This window comes from Canis aureus, chromosome 5 (assembly GCF_053574225.1).
Source record: "Canis aureus isolate CA01 chromosome 5, VMU_Caureus_v.1.0, whole genome shotgun sequence".
Lineage (NCBI taxonomy): Eukaryota > Metazoa > Chordata > Mammalia > Carnivora > Canidae > Canis > Canis aureus.
In genome coordinates, this window is record NC_135615.1 from 2,280,079 (window position 1) to 2,296,505 (window position 16,427).

A 16,427-nucleotide genomic window follows, 5' to 3' on the forward strand; every position below is an offset into this window, starting at 1 on the left:
TCATCTAAAAAATAAATGTCTTAGAAAAACAATACCATTAATAGTGTTGGAGAAACACAATTAGAGATTTTCTTAGATGCTATATCTGCCGAACTTGTTTTATAACCTCCCAAAGTTAGGCTAGGATTGATTTCATGACGAGTTTTGACTCTTGGATGTTGGTCTCATGTTGCCGAGTGCCTGCTCTAAGGCTCCACCTTTCTCGCTTGAGCAGAGGTAAAGCCCTTCAAATTAGCACCTCTTCTCCCATTTTTCCTTCTTCTCCTTTCTCAAAATTATCTCCCCCAGACTCCAGTTTGATCAACAAACCCCATGGTCAAAATGTTTATAGGTTTCCAGCCTTGTCTAGAGTATTGAGGGTGCTGGATTTTAGGACCATAAAGGACCTCAGGGACAACTTAAGCTCTAGTTTGGTGCTCCTCCAAGTTGAACAGGCTTCAGAATGACTTCTCCAGGGCTTGTCAAAATACAGATCCCTGGGCCTACAGAGGGTCAGATCCAGTCAGACCAAGGCAAGGACCAAGAATGTGCAATTAGTACAAGCTCCCAAGTGACACTCAAGGCGCTAGTCCGTGCACCATACTTGGAGAAGTTTTGCTTGTATCTGCTTTACTTTATGCACTCAGCTTCTTCTTAAATTTTCGTTTTAAATTATTTATTTATTTATTTATTTATTCATTCATTCATTCATTCATTCATTCATTCATATGAGAGAGAGAAAGAGGAAGAGACACGGGTGGTGGGAAGCAGGCTCCCCACAGGAGAGCCGATGTGGGACTCGATCCTGGACCCAGGGATCACGCCCTGGGTCAAAGGCCAACGTTCAACCGCTGAGCCACCCAGGCATCCCCTCTTGAATTTTCATCTTAACAGAGGATTTAATAACTGACACTCAACCATCTACTCTAATTCTCTTGGTTTACAACATGAGAAAACAGGCCTGAAGAGCCAGGTCACCTGGCCAGAGGGCCTGTGCTCTGTCCTAATACCACCTCTCTTCAAACTTCCAATTTACCTTTGAAGCCTCCACCTACATTTCTACCTTTATCTCTCCCTCCCTACAAAATAACCAACTTCTCAATTCTGGGTCAGTTGGGTACATAACCTTTCCCAGATAAATCAGGATTTTTTTTTCACCCTAAGCTTTCTCTAACACTACTCTTCCTTTTAGCCCCACTTTGCTAAATACCTAGTGTAATTATAATCCCAACACTTTGAACTGAACTCCTTAACCATTTGAGCCCTAATCTCTCATCTACTTCAGGAACTCACATGGATGGCATACTTTGACCTCAAATCATCCAGAACTGTCCTACACCCAAGATCCTAGACTCTAAAACATATATTGTTTTGACCACAGCCTCCTAGGCTTTCTAACCCCAAATCACCAAGCCTTCTTGCATCCTCCCAGGCAACGGGGTAATGCTTCCTTGAGCTGTACTCAGCACACTATCCAGCCTGGGTGATGCTCCACTAGCATCTTCCCCGGGCCTCCAGAGTGCCTTCCCTGACTTTCTGTTGTGTCTGTCTTGCCAATCCCCATCATCAATTTTTTGAATTAATCAAAATACTTTTCTTCTATTTCCAGTCCTCTAAGCATTGTTGGCTATGGTCACAGTCCCATGTTGACCAGACTTACCAATACTCTCAGCTAGAACTTCCTACCTCAAACAGCTTGTATATTCATCTCTAATTGACTCTCAAGTTTCCAAAGAGATTCTTCAAAATTCCCGTCATCTTGGATGCCCTCAAATCTACACCAATGCCTCCAATTCCCAGAAGTGCCATCATTTCCAAGGCAAAACACAAAAAGGAGAGCACAAGTCTGAGGCAGAAGAGGATTAGAGTGCCACACTGCAGAATCTGGACTCCCTTGTGGGCATTGAGAAGACATTCAAAGTTCTGCTTTAGAAAAATCACCGTGATGGCTGCAGAACAGGGGTATGGGCTGAGGAACCAGCAGGACTCAACAAACACACAAAGGGAATGAGGGAGAATATTCATAATTGCTAAATACTGTACTTTTTGTGTGGTAGATATACAATAGACATGTGTTGAACTAATTTATTCTGGCTCCAGTTCTAAGAAAAATGTATATAGAAAAATATTTACTAAACTTAAAAATAAAAAGTGCATAGTTGAGAGCAGAATCCTTTGCTATGTCTTGTCATAAGGCAAATGAGACTGATTATGCAATGGACAGATGGTGCAACAAGATATAAAATGAAATTAGCAATGATGAAACCCAGATGGAAATGAAGGAAAGGTCAATATGTTAAAGGTCAAAGGAATTTGGCTCCATCTTGTCTTGTTTCATAAAGGACGAAGGTCAGAGCTTAATGGCTCTTTCTGCAGGCGAGTTGTCAGACTCTGCTGTGCTGCAGAACCAAATACTCACCCAGGGCTGTTCAAAGCTATAGGTACGGCGCCGATCTTCTACATCTTCATCCTGCTTTGCTTGCTGAAATTCTTGCCGTAGACGCTGTATCCGATCATGGTTGCTAGGAGTTGATCTGTTGCTAAAAGAGAGAAGGGGCAACAATGAACACCCTTCAGAGATACAATCTGTGAATCGCAGTTGCTAGGGAAAGAAATGGCAGCTTGCTGTGGAATGACACTGTTTAAGAGGCAGTGAACTTATAAAACAATATCTGGGCATTTAAAATGTTTTCATTTTGTTCTTATGATTAAGACTTATTAAAGTTATTATAGACAGACATTCAAGAGGGCAAGCAGTATTTTTAGACATTCCTGTTTTATGCAGTATTTTAAAAGCCTCATTTCCTTTCTGTAATCTGGCAAGGTGCTGGCAGCAAAAATTTTTTGGAAAGGACATTGTATTAAAAGTCAGAAATACCAGGGTCCTGTCCTAGCTCTTCCACCTTCTTAGACCAAGGTACTTAATACCTCTGAGTTATGGGGTTCTTTATATATATGAAGTAGACATGAAAATCATTTCTGCTCTAAGTATCATAGTTGCAGCAATCAAGATAATAACATTCAATACAGCTTTACAAACGTGCAGTATTCTTTTCATAATGCCACCATATGAAGTTCTTCTTTAGGAGTTATCAGAGATCTATACACAAAATGCAGTTCTCACAGCATAAATGAAGAGCATTTTAAAAATAACTTTGTGGGACACCTGGGTGGCTCAGTGGTTGAGCATCTGCCTTTGGCTCAGGGCGTGATACCAGTCCCAGGGATCGAGTCCCACATTGGGCTCCTGCAGGGAGCCTGCTTCTTCTCCCTCTGTCTGTGTCTTTCCCTCTCTCTCTGTGTCTCTCATGAATAAATAAATAAAATCCTAAATACATACATACATACATACATACATACATAAAACAAACTTTGGGTGGTAGTCTGGTTTCACCAGTTAGTTGATAACGTTGCCTTCTTTTATATAGCATTAAATTTTATTTAATTATCACAAAAAGCTTATAAGGTAGGTACAGATGGTAGTATTTCTCTTTCTCTCTCTCATTCTCTCTCTCTCTCTCTCTCTCACACACACACACACACACACATACAAATGTAGAAACTGACATTCAAAGAAGATAAACGTGACTTGTTTGAAGTCTGCCAGCTGGTCAATGGGGAGGTGAGACTGGAATCCAGATTTTTCTGGTGTCTAGTCCAGCCCTGGTTTCACCGTGCCATGTTGTATCACTTAGTAAAACACATATTAGACTCCAAAGCCCCTGCTTTATAAAATCATACAGATTTTAAAAACAGTATTTTGCAAGAGGCTCCTGGGTGGCTTAGTGGTTGAGCATCGGCCTTTGGCTCAGGGCGTGGGCCTGGAATTGAGTCCCACATTGAGCTCCCCTTGAGGAGCCTGCTTCTCTCTCTGCCTATGTCTCTGCCTCTCTCTCTCTCATGTCTTTCATGAATATAAAATCTACTTTAAAAAAAAAAAAAAAAAGAATAGCATCTTGCAAGAGTTGTAGTGACGGCCAAGGTTAAAACAGTCTTAAATCTCACGGCATTTCTGGTCTATGCCATCCCCTGAAGATGAAGGCATGTCCTATCAGGAGAGCTATTCAAGCACATTAGGTACTTGCTGTCTCCCCAACAAAACATCAAACTCCTTGAGGACAAGGATTGAGCTTTATACTTATCACATATACCCTCCAAGCTGCTAGTAGAAAGGAGAGCAGTAAGCTATTAGCAGACTGGGTCTCTTCATTGAAAACATGTTGCCCTGGTTATCAGTTTGAATCTGAGCTCTTCTGGCTGCACACGCCACTGGGCACTGTAACTTGTGAGGGATAGCTTGGAAAGAGAAATTCTGTCATAGTAGAGCATATAAAATTCTCAAATTAATATATCTTCATACAATTCCATGTGTTTTGAGGAATTCCAAAGGTTAAAAATCTCAAATTAAAAATATTTGTATATAGGACAATATTAACATCTTCTAAGAATATAAGATAGTCTTTCATCATTTAATCTACTGAGTAAATCCCTATCACTTTTATGTTTCTATTAATTTCATTAGAGCTTCTGGAACATTCTATGAATATTCTCAATTTGATTATTTTCCTAGTCAATAAAAGCCTGTTTTTCCTTTTTGCTTCTGACAGATATTTTGAACTGATTGCCCTGAGAACATTAAAGGTTAATGGGACTGTAAAATGTTCTACTTGACAAGACTTCAGTCCACATTTGGATACATCTTAAAACTTCCCTTCCATACTCTTGAGCTGAGCAGGTTGCTATTCCCATTGGCTTTTTTTAAAGATTTTATTTATTTATTCTTGAGACACAGAGAGAGAGAGATAGAGAGAGAGAGAGAGAGAGAGAGAGGTAGAGACATAGGCAGAGGGAGAAGCAGGCTCTATAAAGGGAGCCCAATGTGGGACTCGATCCCAGGACTCCAGGATCATGCCCTGGGCTGAAGGCAGGTTTTATTTTTATTTTATTTTATTTTATTTTATTTTATTTTATTTTATTTTATTTTATTTTATTTTATTTTATTTTATTTATTTATTTATATTTGTTTGTTTGTTTGTTTGTTTATTTATTTATTTATTTATTTATTTATTTATTTTTGAAGGCAGGTTTTAAATCGCTGAGCCACCCAGGGATCCCCTCCCACTGGCTTTTAAGGAACATACACAGCATCTTATATTCTTGAACACATAAATTATTTTCAATAATGGTGGCCCAATGTAACACCTAACTTCTGGAACCCCTTGCTCTCCATGTGAAACTGTGATAATGTAGGTATGAAGATAGTTCCTGAGATATGGAAGTGAACATTCATTAATCTCACTGCTGTTTCTCCAACTGTAACTTTTTTGTTCCTGGAATATTTCTTCATAGCTTTTAATAGGAGGATTGTAGGAGGTTTGACTGACAAAGTATTTTACAGGTCTAACTAGAAATATTTCCCTATTATTTTCACATAGCATAGACAGTTTTAACTCTATAATTATTAGGTTCATGAAGTCTAAACCACTGGTGAAAACTGATCTCTTACTATTTGTGGTGAATTGAGAGTACAAATCTCCCAACACGGGAAGTTGACCCAGTGTCCTTAATTTTAAATTCTGGTGACCTCAATGTTTTTCACAGTATAAGCCAAGTTCTGGAGGTCACTTCTGCCCTTATTTCAAATCTCAGCAGCTGGTTGAGACATTGTTTCACTCTCTTTTCCTTTGCTTCCTTTCTTCCTCTGCTCTAGAGAATGGCAACCCACTTGCCCAAGACTAGCAAAGCCACACAGAATTGAAATTGAAAAACAGGCTGCAATGTTTTTCATGATTGATGATGACTTCCAAAGACTGGAAGACCATCAAGCATCCTTGGGGGACAACAGTTGGCAGTCTGAAGGTGAAATCCTGGCTTCAAGAATGAAACCCTTGCAACTGCTTGTTCTGTTTCTCAGGCCAGTCTATAACAGGCCAATAATTCACATTTGGACTTCTAAAGTTCTTGGTTAGCTCTTCTGCCAAGAAAGCCAAAGGAAATTTTAAATATTCATTAGCATTAGTGGCTAATCCCTAAACATCCCAATCAACTTATATTTCGGTTTGTTGCCAACTTAAAGTTGCTCATTATTTTGTCTGTGTGTGCAAGGAATGTGATAAAGATACCATGAGTCAATCAGATGGGTGAGAGAGACAGTATAACTCTTAATGACAAGCCAGGAAATCATAATTTCTACAGAAAGCAAGGACGCAGAGGGCAATTATAGAGATTTTATTAAAATAAAGAATCTACACAGACAGACATAAGACAATTTCACTCTAACACTAATGCAGACTTCCCTTACGCTTTTTTTTTTTTTTTTTTTTTTAGTCTTTGGAACTGTCTTTTATACTTTTATATGTCTGTGTGTTGTATATGTATTTATACATTATATATATATATGCATTATATATATATAAATTTTAAACTAAATGAAGAGGGTCAATTTTGGTTCAGTGATGATCTGGAAGTCTTTCTGACAGCATTAAAAATAAGATACATTGGATCACACACTATGAAGATTCCTAGTCTGGCATATAGAGTATAACCCTGAATTATATGGAACTCCCATCCATAATTACCATGGGGTTTGTACCCTTTCCTGTCAGAGGTAGATCACACAGAGTGATAGACTTTATAACCTTTAGGATGGACTGCTGCAATATGCTCTACATTGGTAGCTGAGCATACCAATTCATGCTAACTGTAGCATTGGCCCTATATGCAAGCAAGCACTGGAACCTGTCCTACACCTATACCGCACGGGCATGCTATCCAATCATCTCCTAAGATATAGTGAGTAAGAAAAGAAACATCCAAAGTCGTTCTCATGTGTGCAGGAGAATCATCCAGAGTGCTTTTTTAAACACATGGATTGACTGAGCCTCACCTAGAGAGATTCTAATTCAGTCAGTTGTGTGCAGGTTCCAGAAATCTGTACGTACCTGAAAGCAATGCAGGTGTTATATGGACAATACTTAGAAAATAATTCAGCCTGCAAACTTCATAGTTGGGACAAATTCCAAAGCCTGTGGGCCAATTACCTAAAGACTGAAGGAAACTCAATGGCCCTGGAAGCATCATGTATATCCTGTGACAAACAGGAGTAATATGCTTGGTCTGGAAAGGGAGGGCCTTGCTTGGTTCCAGCAGATTATTGTTCTGAAGGGATGTGAGCCTGGTGTTGCCTTCTAATTTTTTTAGATAAGAGAAGTCAGAACTATAGTTTTCTCCTCTATTCCCTGAATTTTAAATGTTGGCTGACTATTTTTTTCAATCCTAGGTGGGACAAATAAAAAAATAAACAAAACCAAAACCAAAACCAAATATGTCTGTGGGCAGCCAACTTGCAACCTCTATTTTGTATTCTGCAGATGCTGCCTGTTTTATATGTTGCTTTTCTAGGCTATTTACTTCCACTGCACCAAGATAAGGCCAGTGATCCCCTAGTAACAGGCCCAAGAAACAAAAATATTTTTTAAAAAACACAACGAGGCAGTGTCCATATAGTCTTGCCTCTCCTACACTGTCTGCTCCTTCTGATCTAATGCTGGGTATACTGCCCTACAGGCGTGAGCTCTGAACTCTCTCTTCAGACCAGCATATGCTGAGAGAGAGGAGTTTGTGAGGTAACTGATTCTTTATGGACTAAAAATATCTAAACATTTGCATTCTTAATTATGCAAAACAAATCTGGAACAGGAATAGAGGGAATAAGTTTAAGATCCAGAATCCAATGGAAGGGATGACAAACACTCATTTCTTTGAACAAGAAGGCACCATTTTGGTCTACATTTTCTTTCCCATAGAAGGAAGAAAACCATGAAAGGAGTAGGTAGGCAGAAAGGAAAAAATGAACTGTGGCAGGCTTTCCATGGTGCCTAGAATGGAGAATAATCTCGTACCACAGAAGATAAGAGGAGGCGGGGCAAGATGGAGGAAGAGTGGGGTCCCCAAGTCACCTGTCCCCACCAACTTACCTAGATAACTTTCAAATCATCCTGAAAACCTGCGAATTCAGTCTGAGATTTAAAGAGAGAACAGCTGGAATGCTACAGTCAGAAGAGATTGCACTTCTATCAAGAACAACTTGTTTTTGGCCACTCTGCACTGAGCAAAATGACTAGAAGGAAAAATTCACCACAAAAGAAAGAATCAGAAACAGTCCTCTCTCCCACAGAGTTACAAAATTTGGATTACAAGTCAGTGTCAGAAAGCCAATTCAGAAGCACAATTCTAGAGAAGATAAGAAGGTAAATTCACTCGTATCTTTCTCTCTATAATATCCTCTCCTTTCCTTTCCATGTTCAGATTACACAGCACTGTTTTATAGAGATTATAATTTACATGTGCATGTGTTTCTTTTTCTTACACTCACGACTTCATCACAATCACTTCACACATATATGTTCTGCAAGTCACATCCCTGCGGTGGGGAAAACCGTTACCCAAATACTTGTAATGGACAGACCTGCCAGTGGCACCATGGTCCTGGCTTCCAGGTAGTCACACCTTTGTGCAACTCCCTGGCACTGAGTGTGGGCAGGCATGTGACTGGCTTCTACCAAGGAAATGGGGAAAAGGTCAGGGAATGGGTATGATCACATTTGTGATCATCTAAGAATGCAGTGTCCATCTTGCAAGTACATATCTCTCTCCTCTGGCTTTGAAGAAGAAAGCTACCCTGAATCCTACAGCTGCAAAGAATAGAATGCTGTCAACAACTCCAGGAGCAGGGAATCAAACGTTTCTCTAGGGGAGCCTCCCAGTGAGAACGCTGTCTGGCTGACCCTTTGATTGTACTTGGATGAGACCCTGAATACAGGATTCAGCTGAGCCATTGCTGGTCCCCAGATCCATAGAAACTGACAAAAGGAGCTGTTAAGACTGTGTTAATTTGTGATGCAGCAATAGAACTAATACCCACTGATGCTGGCCTTTGGCGACATGTCTTAATTTGGCCCTTAGGATATTAGTGGATGTGATATAAACAGGGGTTTGAGATGTGATTGCACAGTGGGTTTGCTTTCTTGTGCTCCACTGCAACCAAAGATAACAAATAGACACTCTAAACCTCCTTCCCTTAAACACACACACCCGCACAAAGACACACACACACACACACACACACTCACCACCACCACATCACCTTAGACAGTGTTGGTGAGGGTGGAGAGTGGAGGGATTGTATACTTACTAAATGAAATAAAGTGGCCTAGAAGTACAAAGACCTAAGCCCTGCCCGCAGCTGCAACCAAACAAATATTGCCTGTTGCAAAAACATATTGGTCAGAAGAGCAGAATACAAGAGAGGAATCATATTTTACGAATGATTTTTACCACTATCACTTATATGGTTAGTCACTTCAAAGTTCTAGTCTCTGAGAAAAATTGCACAAAGTAAATACTATTGCGAAGATGTCCCTGAAAGATGGTTATTGCCAGATCTTAACACAAGAAACCAATCAAATGTGCTTTCAACTGAGCACCAGTATATCCCCAAGAACACTCCATGGAAATCAACCCAATTGTGTAGGGTGACCTTTGGTCATTCTCCTGATCATCTCACCCAATACTTGCTCTGGCTTTGTGATCTCTGGAAATCAGTCCCCACAAGGCCAAACCAACCACATGTGGGTGTTTCCTCAGTGTATGGTGAAAACAGACCTGCCAACCAGGTCATTTGGTAAAGTTGAACTCAAGAGAACTCTAGTTTCTCTTCCTGATGACTTGACAGGATCTGACATAACTCACAAAGAGAGATTCCTGGTTAAAACTGATTTTACTTAGTTTGTCCAGAGTTTGGGACTTAACATATGTCCTTCAAATCCCCAATTTACAGAAGAACAGGTACACAGAGTAAAAATTTTGTTAACCACATCCACCTATATCCTCTCCCTTTCTGTTGTTGCTATATACCCATCAGCCTTAGCAATTTACTTGTTGGCCTAAGCACAAAATTCTATTCCAAATTCCACTGAATTTCACACCTGTACTTGGCATCCAATTACTGGAAATGCAAAAGGACATTATTCTTTTCCCAATTAAAAAAAAGACCCACAAAAGTCAATTTCCCAATTCTATCTGAGATCTTGGATATCATGCAAGTCCGCACTCGAAGCTTATTCCAGTTGACGTATTTCTAGCATTCCCTCAGGGACCCCACCCCGTGCGTGCACCAGAGGGGAAGCCCTAGATCTCTGCTGACTGTCAGCTTCTCTGCTTAAGGAACTTTCTTCACCCGTCAACACTTCAAAGTCCTACTGTCTCCTTGATTGTACAGTCAAGACTTCCGAAACATCATTATGGTCTGCATCCCAGGGCACTGACAAAGCAAGGACACTGAGTTAAAGCTTCCAGGACAGCATTCATGATGCTCAAAGACCCAGTTTTCCTGAACTCCAGCTTTTCCCAGCCTTGATGCTGTCTGTAGGTAACTCGACCCTCACAGGAGGTCCTTGCATTTTGGCCCACTTATTTCAGGGAAATGTATCTCTTTTTTGACTTCCTTGGTCGTTTCACCCAAATGAAAAGACTAAAGATATGGGACGGGAGATAAACAACCTATCCTTCAAGGGTACTATTACTTTTCAAAATATTTTCACTGGAGAAAAATCAAAGCACCTCTCCCTTCCTTGTCTAATTACTACTTCTTGCATCCTGGAAAAGGAAAAACCTTTAGTCCCTTTATCTGTACCAATGGCAAGTCTAAAATTCAGCTATTTCATGGATGTCACTTAAAACAGACACCAGGCCTGGCGAAGGCAAAAAGTGACACTGGAGAAAACATATGTAGGGCAGACCTGTCACATAGCTTTAGAAACAGGCAGCCAGCAATGACCACAAGCGTCTCAGATCATTAAGCAATGTCTTACTGTGATGTCATGCACGGATGTACAGAGTTGTAATCATTTCAAAACAGACAGATTGTCAGCATGATAAAGTGGATACAAACAAGTTTTTGAACAGCGATGACTGCAGTGTAGGGGGAAGAAATGTCACTGAACTAATAGGGTTGCTAGCACGACTCCTAGGGGATGGCACCATTTAGAGACTCCAGGTACACGACATGCTTCTCACTGAGCTATTTCTCTGGGCTGATTAGCAATTCCATAAACTAGTCCTGATCTTGTAATCGCCAGACAAATAGTTATAATCTACAGATGTCAGAACTGAGTTCTTAATTGCTGTAAATTAGTGCACAAACACAGGTTTCTCATTAAACCTATTACACCCCGTATGTTAAAATGGAGCACTTGTCATGTGTTTTCTTTCTTGGCACTCAAATCAGGAGCATTCTGGGTAAGGCCCTAGGTACAAAGAAGCAGGGCGACACGGCTAGGGTGCCTGTGTGGCAGGTTCCTGTCCCTGAAGCTAGGATTTATTCCTGGCCTAAAAACCTTTCAATGGCCATGTATCTAAATTTTAATGATGAGCTACACTGTGCACCCATCTTTGCTTTCTGAAGACAGAAAATGTTGGGTCACCCCTCTGCGAAGGCTTTCGCTGCTCTCAGAGGAACCTAGTGTGCTTCCTCCCACGGCACTTGCCTTTGCCTCCTGTTACCTGGGCAGGTGAAAAAAACAGCAGTTGCTAAATTAAAAAGGAAATGAGGAAGGAACAGGCTGACATGCTGTGGAAAAGCGTACCTGAATTTTCACATCAGATAAGCACTAGTCTTCTGGCTAAGAAGATCAGGGCTTTCTACCCTGGCTTTTGCTCTCCGGCTGGAAGATTTATGAGAAATGGAGGAAAGGCTGGGAGGGTTAAACCAAGAAATGTATCAATTACCAAACTACAAATAAAAATAGCTCCTCTGCACAAGCTTCATTAAGTTTTATCAGCAAGTATCTTGGGGTTTTACACTCAACCCACAGGTCATAAATTCACAGTAAATCCCCCATATGTTCACCAAACACCTGAATTCAATTTCTCTTCTGGTTGTGAAACAGGAATATGGCGCTCCAATTAATTATGCATGCAAAGTTAGTTTCTAACACGGGAGCTTTTTTTTTTTTTCAATGCTGAAGGCTGTTTATAGCATCTGAAATTTGGGGATAGATGTTTCTTCAATGTTCACAATTTTATATTGCTGTGTAGGTATAAATTCTCTTTTCCTAGTTTGAACAGTGAAAAAAGTAAAGTTGGTAAATACTTTGTATAATTTTTACTTTGTATAATTTTTCTATAGATAATCTCAGGCATTTGTGTGATGTGATGACAGTCTTTATAACTAAGGTTTTTAGACAAATATTGCTGTGGGTGTGTACAAATCACTTTGAATTATAGAGAAAGTCTAAAGCGAGGCTAAATGGCTATATTTATATGTGTCTATATGTATATGTGAAATTAGCTACTTAGGAAATATGTCATTTTCAGTTTATTTTCACAGTTTGGCTCATCACTTGTAATATGAAAAGAATTATGAGAAACTTATGCAAATCCCAAAGGCACTCACTTTCCTCAGCTGATAAAATTCATTTTCAGATTTTTGACACTCATGATTTGTTGTCCATTTCACACCAATTTCAGTATAATAAATCATAACAAATTAAAAACATACAGCTATGTTCTCTGGGTTAAAAAGGTAGTCACCAAAGCTGTTAATACCGCATTTGCTTCTGAAGTGATGAGTCCTAGGGAGGGTCACCTCTCTCCATCAGAAAGACTCAGGACTGGATCACATTCTGGGTCCCCGCATGGTCATTTGGTAATAGGGCTATTATTTTATAAGCAGCAAAATTCAGGAATGTACCCCTTGCCCCATTTTATTACTATCATCACTCTTCCTTATTAGCCTGTCACTGGTCTCAGGCAGGAGTGAGAAAAATTTAGCTTTGCTTTTTTGAGGGGAATTCCTCCAGCTACAAAGAACACACACGTGCACAGACACGCATAATTTCAGGACCCAACAATAAATACACGAGAAAAAAAATTCTCTTGTGAGCCTGAGGTCACTTCTCTTGACTAGTAAATCTCACAGAAATAACCCAAGTTGTCTTCTACCTAGATTGCTACATCTCTTGCAGTCACACCTCGGACAGAGGGGGCATTTGCTTAAAACTTAGCACAAAGTAATATTATTTAGCAAGCTTTAAAAGACTATCAATGAAAAACGTATTATCAAAGTTTTCACTTCAGAAATCGTGTTCTCATAAAACTTTTCAACAAGTGAGCTTTGAATATTGTGAGACTGAGTGTTGGAGCCTAAGACCTCGAAGAAGGTGGGAGAAGCCAGAGTGAACCTCCTCATCCCCCAGATGAAATCGGGCAAGGGACAGGGAGAGAAGCAGTTGTCTCGAGGTTTCCTTACTTCCTAGTAGGCTGCTCTGCGTGGCTTTAAATGAGTAAGTGATGGCGGAGAAAATGTTTTCCTGGTATACCTATGAATTTAAACGCATTCTTGAAGATACACTGTTACTGCCTATAAGAAATCACATGTCATTTCTCTTTGCACAATGCAAGATGCAGTTATAATTTGGGGATAACGCCCCAAATGCACTTCCTTTTCATAGATTATATGACTTTCATGACCTAATAAGTGGCAAGGACATATAGGGTATTCTATTAGATTAGAGAGTTGAAAAAAAGTATATGGATTATGCTATTCATTCAATAAAACCACTGAGGATATGAGGGTTAGCCCGTTGTGACCCACACCGTTAAAGCCTGTGCTTCAAACTAACATACACATTTGAGCGTCTGGATAAAGAAGCAAAGCAATTCAGTTGTATACGTGAAAATCCTAGAGAATGAAAAGAAAAGCAAAAATCAGAAGTACATTAGGAAAATCTGAAATAAGAAAGCAATGGAAATTAAATTACAAAACCTGATGGGTTTTGATGACAAAATAAAATGATTATCATGTTCTTTTCATATTAGAAAGGTTTTATCATACAAGCATAGGAACTAATTATAGAACCATTATTTTAATTCTTTAATTATGAAATGATTACATACAATTCAAGGCTAACATTCTTTTTGTTTTTACACTCTGTCTTTAATGACAGAATAATTGCAAAATACTATACAAAACTAAGCTATGCTTTTTTTTCCTCAAAAATTCCAATGCAATATGGTACTTAATGTTCATGTCAATTCTAAATTATGGATAAATTCATGTGGCTTTCTTAAAATGATTTAAAATGGAAAATAATGTAATAGGAGATACAGTGCCTGAGATTTCATGACTGGCTAACTCTGAAAGGTTTGTGAGAACTCAAATAAAAGCAGAAACATACATTTATTAGTCTTCTAAAAAAAACAGAACCTTGGATGTACCCAAATGAAGAGTTCGTATGTATTATTGATTTTAAAACATTTTAAAGATCACTGGAATACTTCTATTGACAGTTTTTTATGTCTATTTATGTTCTTAATTAACTTCATAATTATTAGCTAATAATTTTCTAGGCCTTTCTTCAATTCACAATTTGGCCACGCCCCAACTTACAAATAATTTATCTGGATAGAGGATTAAATGAGATAGAAACATTAATCACTTTAACTTCTCATTTCATGTTCAGTTAAATTATTATGAGAAACACAAAAAATGTGACCATATTGGTTTGGAATTATTGATAGCTTTTGAAAATGGCTTGCATCATTCTTTTGTAAATTACATTTTTCAAAATAGAACTTTCATATGTATAGTTGATATTTTTAAATGCTAGCTTAAAGTCTTAAAAATCTTCTGCTCTATTGCCTCATGTCCCTCTTACTACCCAATCCCAACATATAAACTTTTAAGGCTTTTCTCCGTTTTCTACAGTATTTCTTTTTAATTCAGCCTGAGATACACAGACCAGATCAATCATAATTCCTGGTTTGTGATATGCTCTTGTCGATGATTCTTCCATGGCTCACTTCTTCCATGGCTCACTTCTTCCATATAGTTAACGATTTTTAATACTATACTCAATATTACTAGAAGTAAATTTTTAATATGATTTATTACACAAAACAAAAGCTAGGGATTTAACAATAATCCATATCTAAGCAAATACCTCTGGTATTTCACTACAGTTTTCTGAACAATTTTAAACATTATCTGTTGATTTCCTGTGTAGGTAGAGGAAGCACTGGCTTTTTTACACACTGTAATCCCAAATTCCACTCCCTATTTTCACATCCCACGTCCTCCCAATCCAGTTATTGAAAACTTTTAACTGATTCTTTTTTCTTACTATTTACATTATTTATATATTGTTCATTACTAATTCAAATGGAGCACTGCGATTACATTTCCTTTCTCCTACAACATTCTTGGTTTTTCTTTTGCTTAGTTTTCTTAGAGTCTCTCTAAATTTTTCCATCCTCTAGAGTCTTTTTTTTAAGACTTTATGTTTTAGAGCATTCTTAAATTCACAGCAAAATTGAGAGGAAGCTACAGAAATTTCCCATAGACCTCCTGCCCCACACACATGCAGCCTCCCCAGTTATGAACATCCCCCAGCAGAGCAGTGTACTGGTTACACTCCAGGAACCTACATTGTCACAATGTTACTGGTCAAAGTCCAGAGTTCACATCAGGGTCTCTTCTTGGGGTTGTATATTCTATGGGTTTGGGCAAATGTATGATGACATTTATTTGTCATTTTAATATCATATAGAGAATTTTCTCTGTCCTAAAATCCTCTGTGCTCTACCTATTCATACCTTCCCCTCCCACCTTGCCTGGCAACTACTGAATTTTTTATGTCTCCAAGTTTTGCCTTTTCCAGAATGTCACATGATATGATCTAAGTTTCCTCTGCGTCTTTTCATGGCTTGATAACTCATTTCTTTTTAGCTCTAAATAACATTCCATTGTCTGGATATATCACAGTTTATATCCATTCACCTCCTGAAGATTTTGGTTGCTTCCAAATTTTGGCAGTTACGAATAAAACTGCTCTAAACTTTCATGTGCAGGTTTTTGTGTGGACATAAATTTTCAGCTCTTTTGGGTAAATACCAAGGAGCTCAATTGTGGGGTTTATAAGGTATGTTTAGTTTTGTAAGAAATTTCCAAATTTTGGTCTTCCCAAGTACCTGTACCATTTTTGCATTCCCACCATTGCTCCACTTCTCACCAGCATTTGGTGTTGTCAGATTTTGGCCATTTTAATAATTATGTACTGGTACCTATTTGGTGTTTTAATTTGCATTTCCCTGATGATGTAATGTGAAGCATCTTTTCACATGCTTATCTGCCACCTGTGTACCTCTTCTGGGAAATGACTATTAAAGTCTTTAATCCTTTTTTAAAAATGGGTTGTTGAGGGGCGGCTGGGTGGCTCAGTTAGTTAGGTGTCCACCTCTTGGTTTCGGCTCAGGATATGATCTCAGGGTTCTAAAACTGAGCCCTCTTCTGCTGCTCCCTCTACTCATGCTCTCTCTCTAAAATGAAGACATAAATAGAATCTTTAAAAAGATAAAATTGGGCTGTTGGTTTTCTTATTGTTGAGTTT

General features: G+C 38.9%; 1 protein-coding gene across 23 annotated transcripts in view; it reads right to left on the reverse strand.

The window, feature by feature from the left end:
• Positions 1-16,427, reverse strand: part of PARD3 (par-3 family cell polarity regulator) — a 648,392-nt gene that overhangs the window by 18,501 nt on the left and 613,464 nt on the right. For all 23 annotated transcript variants that reach the window (XM_077896592.1, XM_077896595.1, XM_077896596.1 and 20 more), the window contains one exon: positions 2,399-2,519. In XM_077896592.1, coding sequence (XP_077752718.1) covers positions 2,399-2,519 — 121 coding nt within the window. The remainder of the gene's footprint in view (positions 1-2,398; positions 2,520-16,427) is intronic.